Source organism: Ambystoma mexicanum, chromosome 1q (assembly GCF_040938575.1).
Source record: "Ambystoma mexicanum isolate Mex_15411 chromosome 1q, UKY_AmexF1_1, whole genome shotgun sequence".
NCBI classification, from domain to species: Eukaryota; Metazoa; Chordata; class Amphibia; order Caudata; family Ambystomatidae; genus Ambystoma; species Ambystoma mexicanum.
The window spans coordinates 450581033-450603471 of record NC_090922.1 but is presented as its reverse complement, the minus strand read 5'-3'; the positions used below and the strand labels follow the sequence as shown (position 1 = coordinate 450603471).

The window sequence follows — 22439 nt, the reverse complement described above, 5'->3', positions numbered from 1 at the left end:
GGAACCTTATAGTGCACTAAGAACTGTCTTTAAAAAAAGAAAAATACCTGAACTATGGGCTATGCCTTGTGCGAAAAGGGGCAGGGGTAGGGTGTGGTCAGAAGAAGCCAGCAGCCATCCCTGACAGTCTCCTTTCCCTGTTTTTGTTTAAATATTTTGAAAGTGAACAGATTCGAAGAGTATCCTGGACAGAGGACTTTATTATTATTATGTTATATTATGGACGTCATGATGAGCACTTTTTAGAATTTCTTTGATAGAGTAGGGATTGATCCTGTAGAGTTAGGGAACGATTTAAACTTACCCTGAATAACACCTCTAAACCATGTTCTGATGTCAGAGTCCTGATACTGATCTACCACAGCTGGTTGGTTGGAATAACCTAAAATCAATCACCTGCTCTGTTGTGGCTCCTCCCTCATGGACGTCTTAGATTAGCCCTACACTGCCAGTTTTTTACATGCTGACAGAGGATCTGGGGGTGAGCTTTAAGACACTCTGCCACACTCGGTTTTCATCCTCTTGCGCCCTGATGTAGCACTCCCTATCTATGTATACTCTGCTCTCTCTCATCGCCTACTCCCAACTCTACCCTCCTTCACATCTACTCCCTGCGTCTTCCTCTTATGTCCTTTTGATGCCTCTCACTCCTTTTACTACTTTCCTCTGCCCTTTGATGTGACTGCTCCCTCCTCCACACCACTGCCCCCTCCTATTCAGCACTGATCCCCCCCTCTACTGTATCACTGTCTCCTCAACACTACTTCATCCCCCCTTCTCCCCAGTCACCCACCTTTGAGTGCATATCCATAAGGGAACTTGTTCTAGCAGAAAAGTTTGGGATCAAGTGGGGATAGCACCCAATACATTCAGAAAAGGATCCAAGCCTTTACGTGTGGATCGAGACAGGTTTTTGTGGCCAGCCTGGACTTTGGGTCCCTATGGTTTAATTAACCCACTTCCTGCATGCTTGCTTAAATAATGGACTGAAGCTGGGGAAGGGCCCATTTTGCAGGATTATCTTTAAGTTCTTCTTTCAAAGTGTTGCACACTGGGCATGCCTCTCCCACCACCAGTCTGGGCTATGTAGAACAATATCATCCAGATGTACTTCTTTCTGTTCCTAATCTTTGTGCAACAAATGATCCAGGAATCTTTGAAATGTGGTCGGGGACCCAGGTAAACCAAACTGTGTCAATGTTGTGGAACCTTCTAGTATCCTTTGGTTAAACCTATGATACTCCTAATTTTTGGACTGTCTCAACTTTTCATTGAGTTTGCCTTTATGACATTGGATACATTTTAAATTCAGAGGCAGCATAAGTGTTCCTGCAATTGGTACAGAGCCTACACGTTCCATCAGGTTTGGGTACCAGTGCCAATGGTGAAGACTATTCAATGTATGATTTCTCAATCAGAGTGGAAGTAGATACTCTTTGTTGTAGTCTCTTTGCTTAAGGAATTCTTATATAGTGAAAGTTTGCTAGAACTCTTCCATATTTATCTGAAAAGAATGGTATTTGGTAAGGAAAAAAAATTCTGTTCAGTTTTTATTGATGGAGCAACTCATCTAGAATAAATGCTATCTGTCCTTGGGATTATCCACATTGCAAATGTAAGGAAACTACTATGCCATGTCAAATTCTTACAACTCTTTCAACCACTTTATTTCTTCTTTCTTTCTGGTAGTCATGTTGACTGAACAGATAGTTCATGCCTCCTCCAACCTCTGTTATAATAGTATAAGATCTGCATACTTGGGGTGTCTGTTTGTTATTGCACGTTGGCATTAGAAGGTTGGGAACCTCACTGTTCTGTTAAGTCTGTTTTACTTTCCTTAAGCTATCATTAACTTTTCTTTTAACTAATTCATGGACGAGCATCATCCATTCCTGTGTATCAATTTGGCTGGATTCTGACTTTGTTGGTCTTGTTCCTCTCATCCCTCTTTCAGCATCTAGAGAACCTTTAAGCTTTTTCCCATGTACCAGTTTAAAGGGAGAAAATCCCATTGAGGGAGTTTTTTTTCTCACTGCAGAAATGTCTAATCGCAGAGGCATATCTGAATTTCACACATTTTTGTCAGCTTCCTCCTTGTTTTAACAGTTTTATTTAAATCTGTTGCAGGCATGGAGGGACATTTCCAAGTGTGGAGCTCATAACAGATTGTCAACATATATTGAAATACAATATTCCCAGAATGTCCCATCCTCCCCTTCCCCGAAGGTTTCAGATTCCGGAATAGTAGCATTGGTAACTAATAAACCTGTAGGGAGTAGTCTTGGTAGTTGTTTCTTGTGTATTAGTGCTGTGTGTTAGCACCTGATAATTGGAGATATTCCGTGGCGCAAGTTCTTCTGTAACCACTAACAATAATGGACTGAGGCCCACCCTCTTTATTATTATTATGCTGCACTTCTTGATACTCGGGAACAATAGGGAAGAGTCGTAGCAAGGAAGCACCTTGAAGGTACGTTGAGCTTGACAACTGCTCTTCCCATCTTTCCGAAGCAGCCTATTACCTTCAATGTCATAGTAAATACTGAGAGGCCATTTCAAGCATAACTTCAGACTTCTGGAGACCACCGTGTTTTAAATCAGAGCAAATCTGTGCCCATCTTTTATAGCCATGCTGGTGTTTGAAACTTCCAAATCTAGTTTAGAATTTAATGATCTAACACATCTCTGAGATGAGTTAATATTCACTTTCTTAGATTTTTGATTTTTTTTCCCCTTGTTGCACTACTTTCTGCACAGCATGCTTCTCCTTTAGTTTTTTATTCTTGTGGCGATTGTGATCACTTGATACAGAAGTGGGGTTCCATTATAAAGACTGACTGATCAAGGCCTTCCTCCATTGCCCCCAATCATAGAAATTCTTCAGTTACCTCCATATCGGGAGTGGTATCCACAAATGAAGAAATCTCCATCCTCAAGTACAGTGAATGGGGTCACCCTCTCTCAGCCATATCTCTAGTTTCTTCACGGCATCCTTCCCCAGCCCCATTTAATACTATTAGTTTGGTTGGGCAGGAATTGTGAACTCCTTGATTAGAAAACTTTATACATGATTTTTCCTTAAGAAAAATGTGTTTTTGAATACTTCCGTTTTCTTCCACAATATCAAACACTTTCTCATGAAAGGGCAGGGAAGTGAATTCCTGTTGGATGTCTACCAATTTGGTTACAAATCCCAAAGCTTCATTAAAAAAAAAACTCACTTCCTCCTTTTTTAGGAATTTTTCCCAACAACTCTTCAATTATTAACATTAATCAGAGTTCCTCCGGACCTCGTCTTCTTTAGTAAAGGTATTCGATATTTTAAAAGAAAACACAAAGTTGAGAGCAGCCAATGTTTGAGGCCCCATTTCAGTTCTCAGAGACGCAGCAGAGCTAGAGAGGAAGAATGATTATTTGTTGCAAGATCAATCTCACTGTTCGGAGTATCAAAATCTCTGGCACGTTTGAAAAGGAGTCTTGAGTCAAACTAATCACAGGTTGATTGACGCCTACTCGTACCTCATCATACTTCACTTGCAGCACATTTGAGGCAAGAACATGCAAAATGTTCTTGTTTTCTAGATCGGCATTATTGTGAACTACTGATAATTGTTTCTAATCCTTACTCTCATTGAGTTCACATGGAAACAATTCCCCAATTTATTTCTGTCTTGATGAAGCATTTAGAGTAAAGTCCAGACTCTGAGGGCATTCAGAAGAGTCAACAGGTGCTTGTAGTACGCCTTCTGTTTCATGGATAGGTATTTAAACTGTTTTTGCGATCTGCAGAAAGATCACATTCATTACATATAAATTCTGTTTCAGAGGAGGGCAAAGAACACAGAGGATTTTGTGCCGAGGTAGAGCCCCTCTTCTCTGTGCAAATTCATACTGTTCAATTTGAGTTTTTTCAGGATCAGTCATTCACCGTAACTGCTTCTTAAATCAGCGGGGCTCTGAGCAACAGCCAAATCAGGAGAACCATGCAACAAGTTTTCAAGAGCTCCTATGCCATAAGTCCGAAAGCCAAGGAGCCCTGGAAAACACAGCTTGCACACTGCACGCGATCCGCGCGTGCAGTTAATATTTAAAGCTTGTGCTGGCTCTCCCTCCACGTTCAGTTCACAGCAAGGGAAAAAAGACTCTCGGCTTCCAGGTCCCAGTGTAACAATAGAATCCTCATAGCAACACGGAACACAGAGCTAGCACACTCCTTTTCGTTGGTGCTCCCGGGAATCCTGTGGAGCAGCTCTGTGTGACATCTCTCACTGTGTTCACGCCACAGGGCCGCTTTTCTCCCACAAGGATCCCTCCTGTATCTAGGGACAGCAAAATGTCCTATTAGGCTGAAGCTCATCTATGCCGCTTGGTTGATTTGTGGGGTTGCGTCCATGGGGGTTCCCACTGAAAAATTGAATCCTGCAGGGAGGGGCTCTCTGACTTGGTTCTCTCCTGATCTGCCCTGGAGCCTGCCTGAGGAGTAACAGTAGGGGTCTTGCCGGTACCGGGACCCTTTTACTCTGACTTCATACACCTGCATGGCAAATCTACTTCACCAGAGGTCATCAGGACCGGGAAAGGTGTTAGAAACAGAAGCAGGGCTCTGCAGCTCCCACCCTGTAGCACCTCGAAGTAGTATATGGGTCAAGTAACTTGTAAGGAAGGCATGGTATCAAACTGTCATGCCTGCGCCATAGGCGCATACATTGGCGATCATTATGGACTAATGGTTATTCATTTATCTATAGTAAACTCTTGGATCACCCGCTATTCACTTCTTGGACCTTATTTCCCATTTGTGAGACTTTGGTGCTTTTCTATTTTTCCCAACAAACTACACTTACCACAATGCACTTGGCTATAACTATCTATTCCTGGCTATTCCTATTTGTCATCATTGGAACTACAATCCCCAGAAGCCCTAGGGATCAGCTCTGCTTTCACCAGCTCAGGAACAGAGAGGGAGGAGGCAGATTGTATGCAGGTGTGCTGATCCAGGTGCGACCAATTAGCCTGCCTCTGTGCTGGGCAGGGCGGTATAAAAGCTGCTGCCTGCAGGGGCTCAGTCTCTTGCATTAAGAGTCCTTCTAGCACCTTTTTGCTTCGAGCTACAGATCTTTGTATGCGGTTCCTCCTTACTCCTGCTTTGGATCCAGTGCCCTGCCGGACTCTCTGCTTTGCAGCCGATCACGCTCTGCTGCTTTCCAGCCTCCTCCTTTGCCCTTCCGGGCTTCTGCCTTGCAGCCGATCACGCTCCGCTGCTACCTTCCGCCCTTGTCTTCCAGGCTTCTGCCTTGCAGCTGATCACGCTCCGCTGCTACCTTCCGCCCTTGTCTTCCAGGCTCCTGCCTTGCAGCCGATCACGCTCCGCTGCCTTCAACCTACAGCCTTCGTCCACTGGGCTTCCAGTCTAGCAGCCTCTACAGTCCTCTGCAGCCTTCTACAGTCATCGGCCCTGCTCCTCTGGGCTTACTCCTTGCTGCCCGGTCCTTCTGGCTCCTTGCCGGGCAGCCTGCTTCTCTCCGCTGCCAACAGCCTTTGTCCTCGGGGATTCCTACCTTGCAGCCGATCACGCTCCGCTGCTTGCTACCTACAGCCTTTGTCCGCTGGGTTCTCAGCCTAGCAGCCCTCTACAGTCCTTTGCAGTCTTCTACAGTCAGCGGGCCTGCTCCTCTCGGCTCACTCCTTGCTGCCCGGTCCTTCTGGGCTCCTTGCCGTGCAGCCTGCTTCACTCCGCTGCCCTAAGCCCTTATCTCTGGGCTCCCTTCCTTACAGCCCTGCTCCTTTGGGCTTGCTCACTGCTTTCCTGCTCCTCTGAGCTTTCAACCTTGTACCCTACCGTCCTCTGCTATCCACAACAGTTCACCAACTTTATTTACTTTCAGTTATTGCAGTCCCCCTGTTTCCTGACTGCTGCTCCCTTGCTTTCTTCCTTGTTTTCAACCCTCTGTTCTTTATCCCTATCCAATCCTGTTATACGGCTTTCCCTTCATTTCCTTCTGCTAGTTTGCTATCGACTTCCTTTTTCCTGGATTTGTCTGTTAGTGTCTTCTCTTGTTCTGTTTGCAGACCCCTTGTACAGAGCTTGTCTGTTGGTTTCCGTCTGGCAACCTCTGCCCCTTCCCTTGTCTTGTTTCTGCGTTACAGACACCCATAGCTGTTGTTCCAAGCCATGAGCAAACAGCGTGGGCCTCTGTTATGGCAAACTGTGCAGAAGGCTAGAGTTTTTCCTAAGGTCCGTGGAATACTGTTTTCCTATATCTGCATACACACCAAGAGGGAAACCATTCTGTTGTACCTTATTTCCTTGCTATACTTGCCTACTCTTCGTTCTCTTTACTTTCAGCTGTGTGTGTACTTATCTGTCCACCTTACTTCGGCACAACCACCCAAACCCTTCCTGGGTGTCCTGTGCCGCTCTTAACAGAGTGCCATCCGTGACACAAACAGTAAGAAAGACACAAGGGTTCAAGGGTGTTTATTAAACTTCAATTGGGTTTAAAAAAACACCTAATCTTAAATCTAAAGATGGGAGCAAGCTACGACCATCAAATAATAACGCATTCCCAGTCGAGTCTGTCAAAATAAAAGTGCATATGCTAATAAACCTATTGCCATTCCTTACTTCTAAATACAAATAGTTTAGGAAACAATGTTATGCAAAAGAAAAGTGTTCAAGAAAGGATATGTCAGGATATTCAAGCCGTTGGCTTCCCTTCCCCAAGTTTTCAGCACGGGACAAGGCGGCACACTCGAGCTTAGTACACTCTTTGGCTTCTCTAGCACGAGGATGCAGTTCAAAACCTTAACATCGGGGCCTTCTTTGCCAAAGCCTTGTTGCCATTCAAAGTCTCTTTTTTCAGAGTGCCTGATGCCACTTCTCAAACATTAAAGTTCCTTCTTCTTAAGATTTCACATATACAACTTCTCGGGTAATTTACTGTTCACCCGGGTCCCCCTCTGCCTGGGTCAGACCCATTTTGGGACAAAATCTTCAATTGGAATCCCTTTGCTAGGCTCGGACCAAATGTATCTACTTTTCCAAACTTTCTCTGCTTCATCTAAATCAAAGACTTTCTACTGTATGCCGGATTTTGCTTGACCCATCGCAGGACCACTTTGATTCACAATTACTCATTCTCTTCTTAATATAACCTTTTCCTCACTTTCGCTTTTGCCACTTCTTAGCTGGATATCTTACAGAGACCTTCGATTAAGCACCCACACAGTGCCGGACCACTCTGTCAAATGTATTGTATCTTGCTTTTAAAGTTCAATCACTCATCAGCAGTTCAACTTTACTTGCGTCTCTTATCAGCCGGTAAAATAGCCAGTAGGATAGATCAGCGGGTAGCCGGTAAGATAGCTCAGTGTGTTGAGCGCTCGCTGCTGCGATCTGAGTGTGATCTGCAGGTCGCAGGTTCGAATCCTAGCAAGGCCAACTCAGCCTTTCATCCTTCCGAGGTCGATAAATGAGTACCAATTTCGGTTGGGTGATATTGTATGTAAATATGTGTTCTGTAAAGCACTTTGGATAAAGGCGCTATATGAATAACACATCATTATCATGATCACACGCGTTTTAACAATATTCATTCCAGTGCTTGCCATACAATGTTGCTGCTTGCAACCTTGGCTTCAACACAGACCGGTCATGTATTGGTCTCCTCAACTCACCGGCTGTGTTGATTTCACTGACGCTGCTTTGTTCTTGGAGCCAAGGACGGTACCATGGTGGCTGCCGCTTCTCCCCGCCTTGATTATTGACACAGAAGGGCCCTGGGTATCTCCGACACACAATGCAGGATTCTTAAGCCCGGTTTCCTGGTCTTACGCTTTCTATGGAAAGTAATGGTTCCTTGTCTAAAAGGTCAAGGGAACTTCCCTCCTTGTGATCATCTTCTGTTTTGCCGTCTTTCGTCTTTCGTTCAGCTGCCGTCTCGGAACTGCTGTTTGCTCGTGTGGTTTGCCTCGCTCAGAGTGTGCTCTCGTGCTCCACCTTTTATCCATCTGGGGGGGACTTAATAGAAGTCAGGTGTGTGTGATGGTCAGTAATTGCCTGGCCTCGCCTGACCATTGTATTTGGTCACGTCAGGTATACTGCTCAGGTGCTAGTCTGTTTTCTCTCATAGCGGGCTGTCTGTGAGAAAGTGTTTGTGTTGTAAAGAGGGAGGGGCATAGAGTGCCTAAACATCCTACCTTGTAGGGTGGGCTAAAGATGTTATAGGGAAGGGGATACCGGGTCTCACCATCCGGTACCCTACCCCCCCCCCCCTGAGCCCGCTGAAGACTCTTCAGCCAGGTACTCCGCCCGCACTGCTCCACCCCCAGGAACTGGATCCAAAAGAGTTGTTCCTCGAAATTTCTGAGACACTTTATATGTGCTCAAACGCTTCTGGACATCGTTCAGGTAAGCCGCCTTTAACTACTGGTTCACACCTTCTTACATACAAGATCCCTTCTTGTGCGTTAATTTAACCTTCTTTTCCAACTTTTTCCTTTTCTTTCCTTTGATACCAGCTGGATCAGACCATAGATGGTTAAATGCAGTCTGCATAGCCATCTTTAAACTAAATACCATTCTTGACGGTCGATTTATCTTCCGCCCATTCAACACTTCAGTTGGTCACACCTTTTGGCAGACAACTAATTATCTATATTAGGATACCTCATAAAGTTAAGCAGGCAATGCATCTTGTTGAATTGTGCTGTCTATGCACAAGCTAACCTTTGTTTTGGCCGGTTATTCTTCCGGCCGGCTTTAGTTTATTATTTATTAATCTCACACACGTATGGTGTGCTCTCGTCCGTTCTGTTCATGGACTCTTTACTAATCACATCTGTCAGTGGGTTTACTAGCCTATTGGGACTGCCCTGTGGTCGCCCTCTCTGGTCTTGATTACCTAGCTACAATAATTCCAAGTTCTCTATATACATGGTATCTGTACCTGCTTCTAAACATCGACTTGTTTCATATTTTCCCCAGGGGCTGATCAAAGACACCATTTTTTACCTGATGAAGGTGGTGTGTATTTTTTCATTTCCACCAAAACGCCCATTTTGGCAATTTTTCCTCCGGCACTTTGTTGTACTGAAAAAATATCTACATTAGGCCCATCACGCTTTCACCTACTTAGACAAGCGGACAGCGTTGGCTTATCTCCATCAGCCTTATACTGGTATCTAGTAACCAGGATTACTCTTAATGATATTTTCATACATTTTTCTTTTCTACAAAAAAACTGAAATTTATATTCTTTCTGTGTTCCTTTTTATATGATAATGGCTCAATCATATACTGTATATTAATTAGCCAGGGACAGCTAGTCAATTTTGCTGCACTTTGGCATGGGAATAATTATCAATGTTTCCAACAGCCAGCTTTCTTTCAAGCTGTGTTAAAGATATCTTGTGCTGAATTTGTTTTTGAACACACTGTTGGTGTTTTTTTGAATACCACTCCCTCTGTTGTTGTTTCTCTTTTTATAAAAAAAAAGATGTTTATATATGCACCAATTGTCTTGATACCATTTGTTTACTTATTGTCATATAACTAAGTTAGTCTATTGACCTTTCTTTAGAATGTTGTTTACTTAGCGGCATATTACTTAGCCTATTCATCCACTTTATTGTATTTTTATGTTAAATTAAAAAGGAACTTATTGCATTTTCTCAATTTCTTTTCCTTTTCTTTATTCTTCTCCTTTAACAATTTAGTTTTTTCCATGAAAATAGTGTGATGTTTATATTATACATACAGGTACCATGAATTTACGAATTAATGAATTATCTGATTAAATCACCACTCGATACAACAGGAAATATATTAAAAAGTTGTATTCACAATCTAAATTTTTTACACACTGGAACATGTCTTAATTGTTCATGTCATATTGCTCCATCTAGTTCCCGCTGTATTTGGCGCTCCTCTTTGTTTCATTCACTGGCCACCTGTATTGACAGATCCATGGGGACTAATGGGTGAGACACCTTCTGGTTTCTCACAAACTAGACCCCTGTAGAACAGCTTTGCTGGACTGCAGACTTTGGGATGGGGTCATGTGGTGTGGAAGTATGATCAAAACAATTGCATAAACCTGTTGTATAAAAGTACACACTGAACCACAAACTTCTTGATAGCATTTTATGCATCACTATATCTATGTATCACCCCTTTTACTACGTTCATGCACTCCAGAGACAAGCACATACACTCTTATTGATCATTTGTAAAGCACTGAATAAAAGGGCAAGAGAGTGCTATTTGGGACCATCGAAATGGGATGTGGCCACATAGTTTGTCTAAAGATTTTGATGAAAGACATGACTTTTAAGAGCCTTATTGAATTTTCACCAAGTTTCAGTTCTGAGAGACTTAAGCAGTTTATTGCACAGCCTTGATCCATGGACAGACACACTTCCACCAGCTGAATTCAATTTAAATCTGCGTGTAATTAATAACATTGAAGTATAGGCACGGCAAGGTCGCCTGGAAGAATCTCAAATCAATCTGCTCGGTAAATATCTTGGAGCTCTCTCGTGGATGCATATATGAACCAGGGTAACAATTTTAAATGAAATCCTAGCTGAGACTGGCAATCAATGTATTCCAACCCTAAACACCTTGGTTGCTGCTCCGCGTACCATTTTGAACAATGCAGTCTCCAGGAACCTGCAGGAGCAGAAATGTCCATGCCGAGATCCTGGGAGAGAGTGTTGTGGCAGGGTGGACGTAGGCCAAGGGTCTGGGAGCTGTGGCTCTCTAGAGGTCTTGGAATAGGACTTCCATGATCCCTCACATTACCTATGTTGGCTAATGCTAATGGAAATTGTGTAGTCCAAACAGGAGAGCTAACCATTGCAGACCACTAGTTTAGAAGAAAAGCACACTTCACAATGTTACAGTTCAATGCATATGTATCAGAATAAACCAAGAGGATAGGGGATCAAGTGATAGCTGAAACCCTCAGGTGTCCCTGTTTATTAAATTACAATACTGATTTCCACTACCTCTTTTTGGAAAATATTTTCACCAGAAACAAAGTATTTATTCTGCCAAATGTTTTTTGTTTCAGTCGAAAAATCATGCAATGAGTATCCATGCATTTGATCTGAACTCTGATGGTGTCTGTGAACTGATCACTGGCTGGTCCAATGGGAAGGTGAGTTCAAAAATGGAAATGAGGTTCTAAATCGTACAATTCGCAACATAAACTGCAAACACTGGTGGGAAGAGTTTCTGTTACATCTGTCTGCTGATGGATTCACTGTATGTATTGTGTACCTAAAACATGAGTTAATGTGCCAGGGATTATCCTCCCTATGAGGCCGTGTAGGGGTGTATTTTCCATATAGTGTGCACTTTTGTGAGTATTTAATTAGTTTAATGAGGCATTACTCCAGGTCACCACACATTTCCATTTTCTAGATTCATGTAATGATTACGTAACCTCCAACCAGGCAGCACCATAAAGAAACTATTTTACTTGTAGGGGACTGAGTTTGAAGGTCTTAAAGTATAACTCTGGGTAGAGGGCTTGAACGTTTAGCCTTTTCCTGACTGGTTTACCAATAATTTTCATGATGATTCCTAATCCAAGGCTTCATCAGCGATGCAGAATAATCTTTGATGGTTTTGCTTTAGGGGCCCTAAGTGTCTCAGGGTTAGAGTGTGCTCAGAAAACCCTATTTCATGTGCAAGTAATTAATTGAATTCTGGCCCGGTGCCTGAATTGTGTCTGCATTACTGTGTGAAATACTTGTCTTGAGTGAAAGCCCTGGAAGGACCTCTCTAAAGTTTCTATGTGGCCGCCCCTAATGACTGGGCAGACGACAAAAGTTTGAAATGATGCACTCTTATGTTTTGCAACAGCATGTGCACCTGGCTCCCATTTTTAGCTGTTTAACCTGGAGGTTGGCATCCTTACTTTGAAGATGAACTGCTGACATTGGAGAGGACACTCTGGCAGGCTATTGCCGCAGATGGTACAGAAACCCCTGAGTCACAGGAACAGTCCAAGGGTGACTTTGTGGACCGTAAGCCATACCTCTCTGACTTGTGTCCAGTGGGATCCTTCTGCAACCCAAGCGCCATACCCCAGGTTAGTTCTAATGATCGGTAACCCCTACTGGCTGGTTCTTAATTTGATGGTGTTTTCCCTAAGAGGATCACTACTTTGACCTCCCTATGGGACTTTGTGCCTATCCCTACTATAGTCAGTTGTTAGTTTTCTATAGTGAGCTGGGATAGTGGCTTGCACTTTCTCAGTGGCCAGCAGGTTGTTTTTTTTCACATCTACATGCATCTCTCTTACTAATTCCCCCTACTTGTCTATTCCCCACCCCTCTTTTTCGCCCACCTATGGCACACTCTCTTCCTACTCTTGACCTCCATGCTGTGATCTTAGCTAATCTTCTCTTACTCCCCTCCAACTACTACTCCTGTTGCCCTCCTACTAATGATAATCATCATCATCATCATTATGTATACTTTATTTTGGCTTAGCCATCAAAGTTATTCACATACAATTTTACATAACATCATAACGTTACATAGATCATTACAAAATAAAAACCACTAATAAATATGTAAAATAACATAGATTAAAAGATAGAAGCATATTTGACGTGAGAGATAGTATTTTCGATTGTTTTTCTTTTTATTAAATTGTTATGGTTAAAATAAACGTTTTTGCTACATAAATATTTCATTCTATATTTTATAAGAACATCATTAATATAATATCATTCTTCACACAATCGCTTGGATTCCTTACTCCTCTATAGGAGTAACCTTAAGTCAAACAAATACAATATTCTCTTGAAATACAAAGTTACTAAAATAGCCATCATCATAAATATCATTACTGATACTTAAATTCATCAATCATATTAATTCATCTTCGATAAGATCTCCCAGACAAATAAGTGCCTAACAAGAACCCCCTTGTTTATAGCATAGCACCACACCTTATATGCAGCTTTGTCGAGTGCCCTAGATGTAAGGTTGAAAATAGACTTTCATAAAGAATTCCTTGCATCATTCTGCCCCTATTGCATAATTACTCAATACAGGTTTCCGTATGATTCACTTTTTATGATTCACACAATTTGCCACAGTGGTTAAGTAGGTGCTTTGCCGTTTCCATTTCTAATTTACAAAGCCATGAGTTCTGTTCAACTTGCAGGATCTTTATCCTTGCCCCTAAAACTATCTGGGAGGGAAGAAGATTACAACGCAATTTCATTCCGAAATAACTCAGATTAGGATCATTAAAAGAAATTAGGTAAGGAAAAGGGAGAAAGTAAGGAAAGCATTCTCCTGCATAGAACTTCAGAGTTTTCTATATTCCGTATTGGAGATACAATCCCACTCTGAAGCCTTCCTGACCAAGGCTTTTTTTTTACTAGTGTAACATTCTCTCCTAAGTGCATATTCCAACCTATCTCGGCATGGAAATTGTTATATGCGTTATATACCCAATCATTCATTTGTGGGGAATCCCAGAGTACCCTTTGCCATTTATTCTGATACCATCTATTTTGAGTGTCTCCTTAGTAAGTGAAATCAGACCCAACTCTAGGCGAATTGCTTCGACTGCCAGCACCTGCAGCATTCCCAAGGCGCTATCCATAACTTCTCCTGTCGAACTTTTAACCACTTGAATTCAATATCCAAATGCATCACCAAACCATAAAATATTCCTTGAAGGAAACGTGTTTGATATACCAGAACCATTCCTTCTATTGAGCACCCCCCAGTGGATCTAGCAAGGTTTTTAATAGCCCTGAATTTCCACGTTGCTTTCGATGAAATATGATCTTTCAGGCAAGCGACAGAGCCGTTGGCACTTATTAATGCACCTAGAAAGACATAGATGTTTACCTTCTCTAAAGGAGCCCCCTTTATTTTCCTTATGACATTTTTGGAGAGTCGCTTATTCCCAATCAACATCATTTTTGTTTTTTCTCAGTTAATTTCATGCCCATTCTCTTCGAATATCTATACAGGGCTGTCAAAGATCTTTACAGTCCAATTGGTCTTCTGTCAAAGAGCACCGTATCGCCTGCATACATAAGCCAAACAATGGTCTTCGTACCTATATTCGGTGGATAGGAATTGCAGTCATCCAAGCTGTGGTTTAGATCGGCAAAATAGAGTTTAAACAACATAGGTTCGAGAACTCAGCCTTGCATTAACCCACTGCTGGTGTTAATGTAGTCAGTCATGTGCCCTTCCATATTCATGCGAACTGCCAATGAGGTGTTTTTATAGAATTGTCTAATCAGATGTGGTAGCTCAGAATCTATATCCCATTTTGTCAACTTACCCCAAAACCTGTTGCTGTCCACACAGTCAAATGCTTTGGAGAAGTCAATGAATGCGATATACAGATTCCGATTTAGTTGCTGCAATGTAATACGCATCAGAAATTGTAGTGCCCATATATTATGCTACGTCCCCATTTTCTTTCTGAAGCCTGTTTGCTGGAGCGATAACAATTGCCTTTGCTCTTCCCATCGCCTATGTCAATCTAATAACAGATTAAAATACAATTTGCTGGGCCATCCAGTATGGCTAGTAGCCTATACTTGGCTCGATCCTCCGGGTCTCAAGGAGAGACTTTTTCCATGAAATGGGGGTGGAGCATTCTCTCCCTATCTTGTTGAAAAGATCAAGTATCTGTGTCCATCGCCCTGGCTCGTTTTCTATCACCATATTGGAAAGCCATCTGGGCCATATGCTCTCAAGTCTTTCAGCTTCTTAATGAACTCTCAGATCTCTTCTTCTGTGAACACCATTCTATCCCCATAGAGAGGTGTATGTTTGACTAAGGCAACAGAGAACGGTTTGTGCACCATATAGCTCTTGCACATATTCTCCCGGGTTACCTTCTCAATAGGATGGATCACTTCACTTTTAGATGGATCGTATTGGCTTTTATTACCTGCCAGAAACTCCTGCTATCATTCTTCATAAGGAGGTTGTATATTAACTGCCACTTAGCTTGTTTCGGAGTTTCTGTGGTCTCTCAGCCAGTTTCTGAATCCGGTTTGTATACTCCTGGTCAATACATTAGTCTTGTTCAGATAGACACTCTGTCTTAACCAATGCCTTCAATATTCTAATATTCAGATTTGTGCTCCTTTTTTTATTAGTGATAGCTGCATCACATGTCCCCCTTACGATTTCCTTTTTATGACTACCTCTGGAAGGGACTAAGTCATAACTATAGGTGTATTCCGAAAGATATTTTACAATCACATCCACCTCTTTTAAGAGGGGGATTTCCAGGACTACTCTGTTGTTATTCTATTATTCAAGTCAGCCACATTGTCTTCTCTCCATAGTATCATGTTACTTCACTTCAATGTCCCCTACCAACCTATGAGTAACTTCCCTATTGGGTCTGTCCATTTCTAGCCTTAAAATCTTATGATCACTTAATAATGTATCAATAATACCAACGTTCCTTACATCAGTCCTCTAGCAGCACCCCATAAACACATTAGGCCTCATTATAAGTTGGTGCAGTAATAACATGCTGGTAATAATGCATACTGGCACGTTACTGCACTGGTCAGCTGCAGGTTTGCCAGTGGGGTGGAGGAACTGCCTCCGACACCCTACCGGCAAGAAATAGCCGGTATTACCACTGCTGGTAATGGGACTCCATCGAATGGGGATTTACTGCCCTTACCGGCACTCCTAATCCAGCGGTTATTCTGCCAGACTGAGTGCTGGTAACGGTAATACAGTTTTCTGGTATTCTGGTGGATTTACCAACAGGATACCGGCAAACTTGTGATGAGGCCTATTGTCTATGCGACTAGACACTCTGCCATTTGTCCAGGTGTATTAACGGTGCAAATTCATTGGACCTGTTGGATTTAGATAATGTAGACCATGGGCCTGCATATAATCCACTCAAAATCTACCAAATCTTCCTCTGGAATTTGTTCTACAACATTGCAGGGAGCATTGAAATCCCTGCCCATTATAATTTCTCTGAGCGGGTGACTGCAGCTCCACTCTGTAAGGCTCTCAGTAAGTGGCCTTCATTTTCATTCCCCCCGGGGAGTCATATATAGTCACCAAGATGAGGCTATTCCCTCTACTAATACCACTGTCCTGAACATGAATAGCTCAAATGTTTTCCATCATCTGCCCAATCTTGATCTGTTGCACATGCATCAAATTTCTAAATTGCTATTGTCAATCCCTCACTGGCCCTACCCTTTATACCCTTTAGCCCAGTTTGCTTTGCAACCAAATTCAGGTACTTCCACTGGTGAAAGGTATTTAGAAGTTGGCACCCTTAATTGGGGAAAAATTTGCAACAATTTCAATACTTGCCTAGTATAGAGTTCCCAGGGAGGCAAACATTTCCGTAATTAACTTTGATTGTTCTGCTTCAGACAGTTGGCCCTCTCTTTCGCCTTGATTCCCAGCTACTATGTCCACATTTCTTCTCAGACTAATCTTCACCATAGCTGGTTTAGTCAGTCCCTCCATACTTGATATCCCCCTCCCTCTCTCCTCATGCAATGATCAGCTACTACTTTTATAACCGATAATTCCTCAGCCCCATCCAACTGTAGGGGTTGCTCTACTTCAGCGACCAATGATTCCCTATCATTTCCCATAACAGTAGAAGAGTGCATCACTGGGGACCCCACAGCAGTTCACATTTAACCTTACAATACATTGTTTTTGGGCTTGGTAAATTGCTGTCCAAAGTGCCAGTATATCCATTAGTAATGTACACAAGTCTTTGGCTGCAAAACTACTAGGCTGCAATACCTTCTACTTGTCAAAATATTCCTCTCACTGGCCTTGAGTAATTTGGGAGACGCTAAAAGATTGAAACCAATACCTTTCGGGTGTAATAATTGCGTGCCAGACTTCATCACATTTCCAGAGATATCTCCTGCTTCCCTCTGCAGACTGTAACACAGGTTAAGGAGCAAGTTTTTATCGGCGGGGGGGTGGAGGGGGATTTGTGTTGCTCCTCTTGATTTCTCTGAACCACCTCCTTCCCCTGCCTAGACTCCCTGAGCATGGCAGGAAGAAAGTGATTTTTCCTGTTTGATTTTGGACAGACATTGTCACTTCCCGCAGCTCTTTACTTTGTGTACATCTTTCAGACTAGCCCTGCATAATGGTCTCATCTACGGAGGACTGGTAGCCATTCGCCCCGGCTCCCTTGTAATTGTATCAATCTCACCACCCGTGCCTTGTAGTGGAGCTAACAATGGGTAGCACAGGAGTATCTTAACGTTCTAGCCGTCGACTTGCAGTCTTCGCCCTGGACCTTTTGACTGATGACTGCACTCCTTCGCATTCGCTCTCATTAATGCGCTTTGCGTGCAGCCTTATTAGGTTTCTGAAATCTAGGCACAGATAATTAGGCTGCTATAGCAAACAATTGGTGTTGAATCTTGACAGAGCTTTTCTCCTTGCTCCCTCCACTGACGATTGCACTCCTTGTCACTCGCTTTCGCCTGAACAGTATTAAGTGTCTACGAATCGTTTCTCATTGAAACATTTCATATGTATTTTCCAAGGTTTTTCAAGATAATTGAGTATAACAATTACATGAGATTCCTCCAAATTCATTTTGATTAGCCATTCATTTTGATTCTCGCGCTCTGAAACACTTGTGTACGAGCGCGATACAAATAAAATATCATATCATATCATACACCATTCTCCATTGTCCTTATACTATACTTGTTGAACAGTGGTCGCAAATACTGTCCATTGTGCAGTGGGCAAATACATAGAAAGTGCGTAACTTTTTCCTCCAAAGTTTTACAGAACTTACATTTTCCCAAAGCATTTCCATGCTAATGATGATGTGTTATTTATATATCGCTTTCACCAAATCACTTTACATAGACATTTTCTACATACAATATCACCCATCCGAAGTTGGTACTAATTTATCAGTCTCGAAAGGCTGAGTTGGCCTTGTTGGATTCGAACCTGTGGCCTGCAGATCATACTCTGATCACAGCAGCGAGCACTCAACCCACTGAGCTATCTTATGGGCTATTCTACTACTTCTACTGCTCCTCCTTCCACTACTGTCTTTCCTCCTCCCATTAGTACTACTCTCTTAGCTAACACGCTCCTTTCACATATACGCCCACTCAATGCCTGACCGCCCACTCAATGCCTGACCGACCCTGATGAACTCCAACGCCACTTTTGTTGTATGAGTCTGTTCAACACACTGCTTCTCCACGTGGGTCTCCTGGTCCACCTCTGTCACCATCCTCACCTGAATGACCCCAACCTTGCCTTTTCCAACCCTTCCTAAATACTCCTTCCCTCTTGTGGATTGGCTGCTGTCCCCCATCCAATCTAAGCTATGCTCCCAGCTCTGGGAAGTGTATGTGTATCCTGTGTTGTGACAGGGCGCCAAACCCTGCCTCCTTCTTTGTGACTCTTCCTTCTGGTGTCTTGCAACCTGAGACAGTGATGGAACGGGAGTATCTGTTCCATTCAAAACCTGTTCTGCAAATCTTGGGTTGACTATCATGTTAGTTGTCGCTCTAGAATGGTGATGTCAACCAGATTATCCAGGTTATACAATCAGGTCAGGGTACATTTGCAGATGCAAAGTCGACTCTGGATTGCTGTCTTTTTAATTCCTGAGCCTAGAAGAGAAGTTGCTTGTAGTCCTTGGACCCTTATGGGGATGTAGAATTGGGAATCTGTTTCTCCTGTGGTATAGACAGCTAAGCGAGCCTCCTCAGGTTCTGGTTATTCAGCCAGAAACAAGTCAGCCACGTATTTGGGGTCACATCCCTCTTCAAGTTGTCTTTCGGTTTCCATTGAATCTGATGAGGTCAAGTGGCCGGTCTGAAGACCAATTTCCATCGGTTCTTCTTTGGGTTTCTCGGACACCCGATTTCACCAGGTGTCCTGGGTTGCCACATGCATAACATCTAATGGGTTCTGGGCATGGTGGAGGTCGGACCTGGCATGGCTCCTTTTGCATCACTGGTATGTGTCGGCATCCTCCTGGGATTGGGACACTAGCAGATTGACTTCTAATTGATGGACTTTGCTGGGCTTCTGAAGAGTTGTACCAGATTCTCTAGCAGAGACAGCCCTCTGATGAGCTTCATAGTTTGAATGGCTTCCTCTAAGGTGGTTTCATGTAACTGCCAGATGACCTTTTCAAGATATGGTGGAAGAGAATCCATAAACTTTGCTAACCACTTTTTTAAAAGTTCCCAGATTGTCATGACCCTTGGCCCTGGCCCTCACTGGCAAGTCAGCCTTCCAGTTAGGGCCAGGTCAAAGGCCTTAAAACCTCATCCAAGACTCTCTTGGAGTCAGTCCTGGCCAGGCTCATAACCATCATGAAGTCCAACATTAGAATGGGACTATTTACTTGGGACTATTTAACTTGGGGGTGTGGGGGGTCCAGCCAACATGGAGGCACACACATAGCTCAGTTACAAGGAACTGAGCTATGCGGTCTAGTCCTTTGGGTGTGGCAGGCCTGGGACTACTTTACCTGGACTACTTTGGGTGTGGCAGGCCTGGGACTATTTTACCTGGACTACTTTACCTGAGACTATTTAAACCACACCCAAAGAGCAGAACATGCTTTGCGTTATTCTGCTGTGGGCAGCGTAACGCTCACGGTGTCCAGTTCTTTGATGCCAGCTTACCTGAAACCAAGAACCTGCAGAGAGAGAAAGAACACTACGAAACCTACCTGGACCAGTATCCTGTCTTCAATCCATCGCTGACTTCAGTTCCACTCACCTGAAGGTACGAACTCCCGAACTCCATCATCCGGCACCGCAAGCATCCTGGAATACCATAACCTGGAAAGAGTAGAAAGAAAGACAGCATTAGTAAGCGTTTACTCACGTTTCCTCCCGAATGAAGAAAGCCACAAAATTCTTACCTGGGTAGTCATCTCCTGGTCATTATCGTTGCTGGAACATTACGGCACTCAGCGAGGAACATCGCAACCTACAAGGAGAGAAAGATACAGGTAGCAATATAAAAGGCGAAACAGCGCAGCGCATCGCGCATTACTCACTGGACAGCATCGCGCACACCGCGCTTTCGCCTACCGGCCTATGCTCATCGTCAAACTGCATGACAACACCAAAATACCTTTCCATACCTAAAAGGAAAGAAGCAAGACATTATTATTCGAACTAAACGGAACATAAGAACTGCATATAAAGACTGTAAAGCAGCAAACCTACGGAGTCGAAGGAGGCGTGGATTCCCACAGGGGGGCATGCACCAGTGAAGTCGCTGCTCGCCCCCACATCTACGTGCCCCTGCCACGAGGAGCAGGACGGATAATCCACCTTTTAAAATATTAAGGTGAGGAGAAGGCCCAAGGGGAAGGAAGGAGTTGAGGCCAAGGGAGGTGGGAAAACATAAAGACAATCTGGTATTGAATCCAGCTCTCCTATATTGCAGACCCATCTTTAACCAGAGGCATTACCAAGGGACCGGGAGAGGGTTCGAGAGTGCAAATCATCCAACCAGGGCTGGGTGGCGTCCCCGTGGATACTAGGTGACCGTAACAGAACGCAAAGCCTCAATAATATTATCCACCTGGGCGTCATGGAGACTTCAGAGACTGATCAGTTAGTTCAGTTGTTGAGACAATTACGCACTGAAGTACATTCAGCCAGGCAAGAAACCAACGCTCTTAGGAGGGATTTGATTGTTACTAAGGATCGTACCGACGAAATAAGTAGACAATTGCTCCAATCACAGGCAGGACAGACCCCATTGCCTGGTAACATTCCGCCAGCACCTGTACCAACTTCTTCCACCAATCCAGTACAAGTAACCCTTCCTGGGGGGGGGTTACTTTAGCCCCACCTGAACGATTTACAGGGGACCCCAAGAAGTACGCTGCGTTCATGTACCAGTGTCGTCTTCATTTCCTTTGCAGACCTGGGGCTTTTCCTAACGACCAAGCGCGGGTTTCTTTTGTCTTGTCATATCTGAGTGGCAGTGCTGCGGATTGGTCATTACCATTGGTAAGTCAGGATAACCCGTTGTTACATGACTTTGGGGGTTTCCAGATGGAAATGGAAAAACTCTTTGCTCGTCATACCCAAGGCCAAGCATTAGACAACAAACTTTTGTCACTCTGTCAAGGAAGTCAAGACTTGCTTACATATATAGCAACATTTAACAGACTAGTCGTTGAAGCCATGGTTGGTAGCTCACAGCCCTCTAATAAATTGGCGTGCCAAGAAGTTGGCCTTTTCCGATGATTGTGCTTGCACCTGTTATTACCAAGAAAAGTGGAAAATAGACTTATGTACATCTGCTACTCCCAGTACGGCGGCGATTGTACTAGGTGTGACTAGAACTCTACCAAATTAATACCAAGATTTTCAAGACGTGTTCCAAAAAGAACAAGCCAATACTCTACCACAGCACAGGCCCTACGATTATCAGATCGACCTCATACCTGGTGCGCAAATTCCTTGTGGTCAAATCTATGCACTTACCGAACCAGAAAACCTCCATTTGAAATCTTATCTTCAGCAGTACCTGGCAAATGGATTTATCCGCCCATCTAAATCACTGGCAGACAGTCCCTTATTCTTCATACCAAAGAAGGAAGGAGATTTGAGGACTTGCATCGACTATCGCGCATTAAACCAGATCACATTAAAAAACCGTTATCCACTGCCCCTTATTCCCGAATTATTGGATCAAGTCAAAGACGCCTAAATCTATACTAAACTGGACCTTAGGGGGGGGCGTACCATCTTGTTCGAGTGAAGAAAGGAGACAAATGGAAAATCGCCTTTCGTACCAAATATGGCTTGTATGAATACCAGGTAATGCCTTTTGGACTTTGCAACGCTCCTGCTGCGTTCCAGTACTTTATGAATGATGTTTTGCGGGAGTTAATCGACGTTTGCGCCCTGGTTTACATTGAGGACATCTTAGTGTATTCTGCTACAAAAGAAGACCATGTCAGGCATGTCCGCTTCGTCCATACTAAACTCCGCCAACATAAACTGTATGCTAAACTCGAAAAATGCTCTTTTCATGTCACCGAAGTGGAGTTCCTCGGTTTTATCCTCACACCAAAAGGTATCAGAATGGATAGGCACAAGGTAGATGCCATTCTTAACTGGCCGTCACCAACTTCATTTAAAGGAATCCAGAGGATGTTGGGCTTTGCAAACTTTTACCGCCGATTCATCCCAGATTTTTCCCAAATAGTGCATCCAATTACATCCCTATTGAGAAAAGACAATAAAAAGTTCCATTGGACCGAAGAAGCAGAGAAGGCCTTTCAAGAACTTAAGAAAAAATTCACTTCTGCTCCAGTTCTACGGCATCCTCGCCCAGACCTCCCTTATATAATTGAAACAGATGGCTCTAGCATGGCTATGGGAGGTGTTCTCTCACAAAG

At 43.4% G+C, this 22439-nt stretch overlaps 1 protein-coding gene across 1 annotated transcript in view; it reads left to right on the top strand.

Annotated features, from left to right (window-relative positions):
* Positions 1–22439, top strand: part of BBS2 (Bardet-Biedl syndrome 2) — a 1290628-nt gene that overhangs the window by 506823 nt on the left and 761366 nt on the right. Inside the window, exon 8 of the mRNA XM_069640291.1 lies at positions 11076–11162. Coding sequence (XP_069496392.1) covers positions 11076–11162 — 87 coding nt within the window. The remainder of the gene's footprint in view (positions 1–11075; positions 11163–22439) is intronic.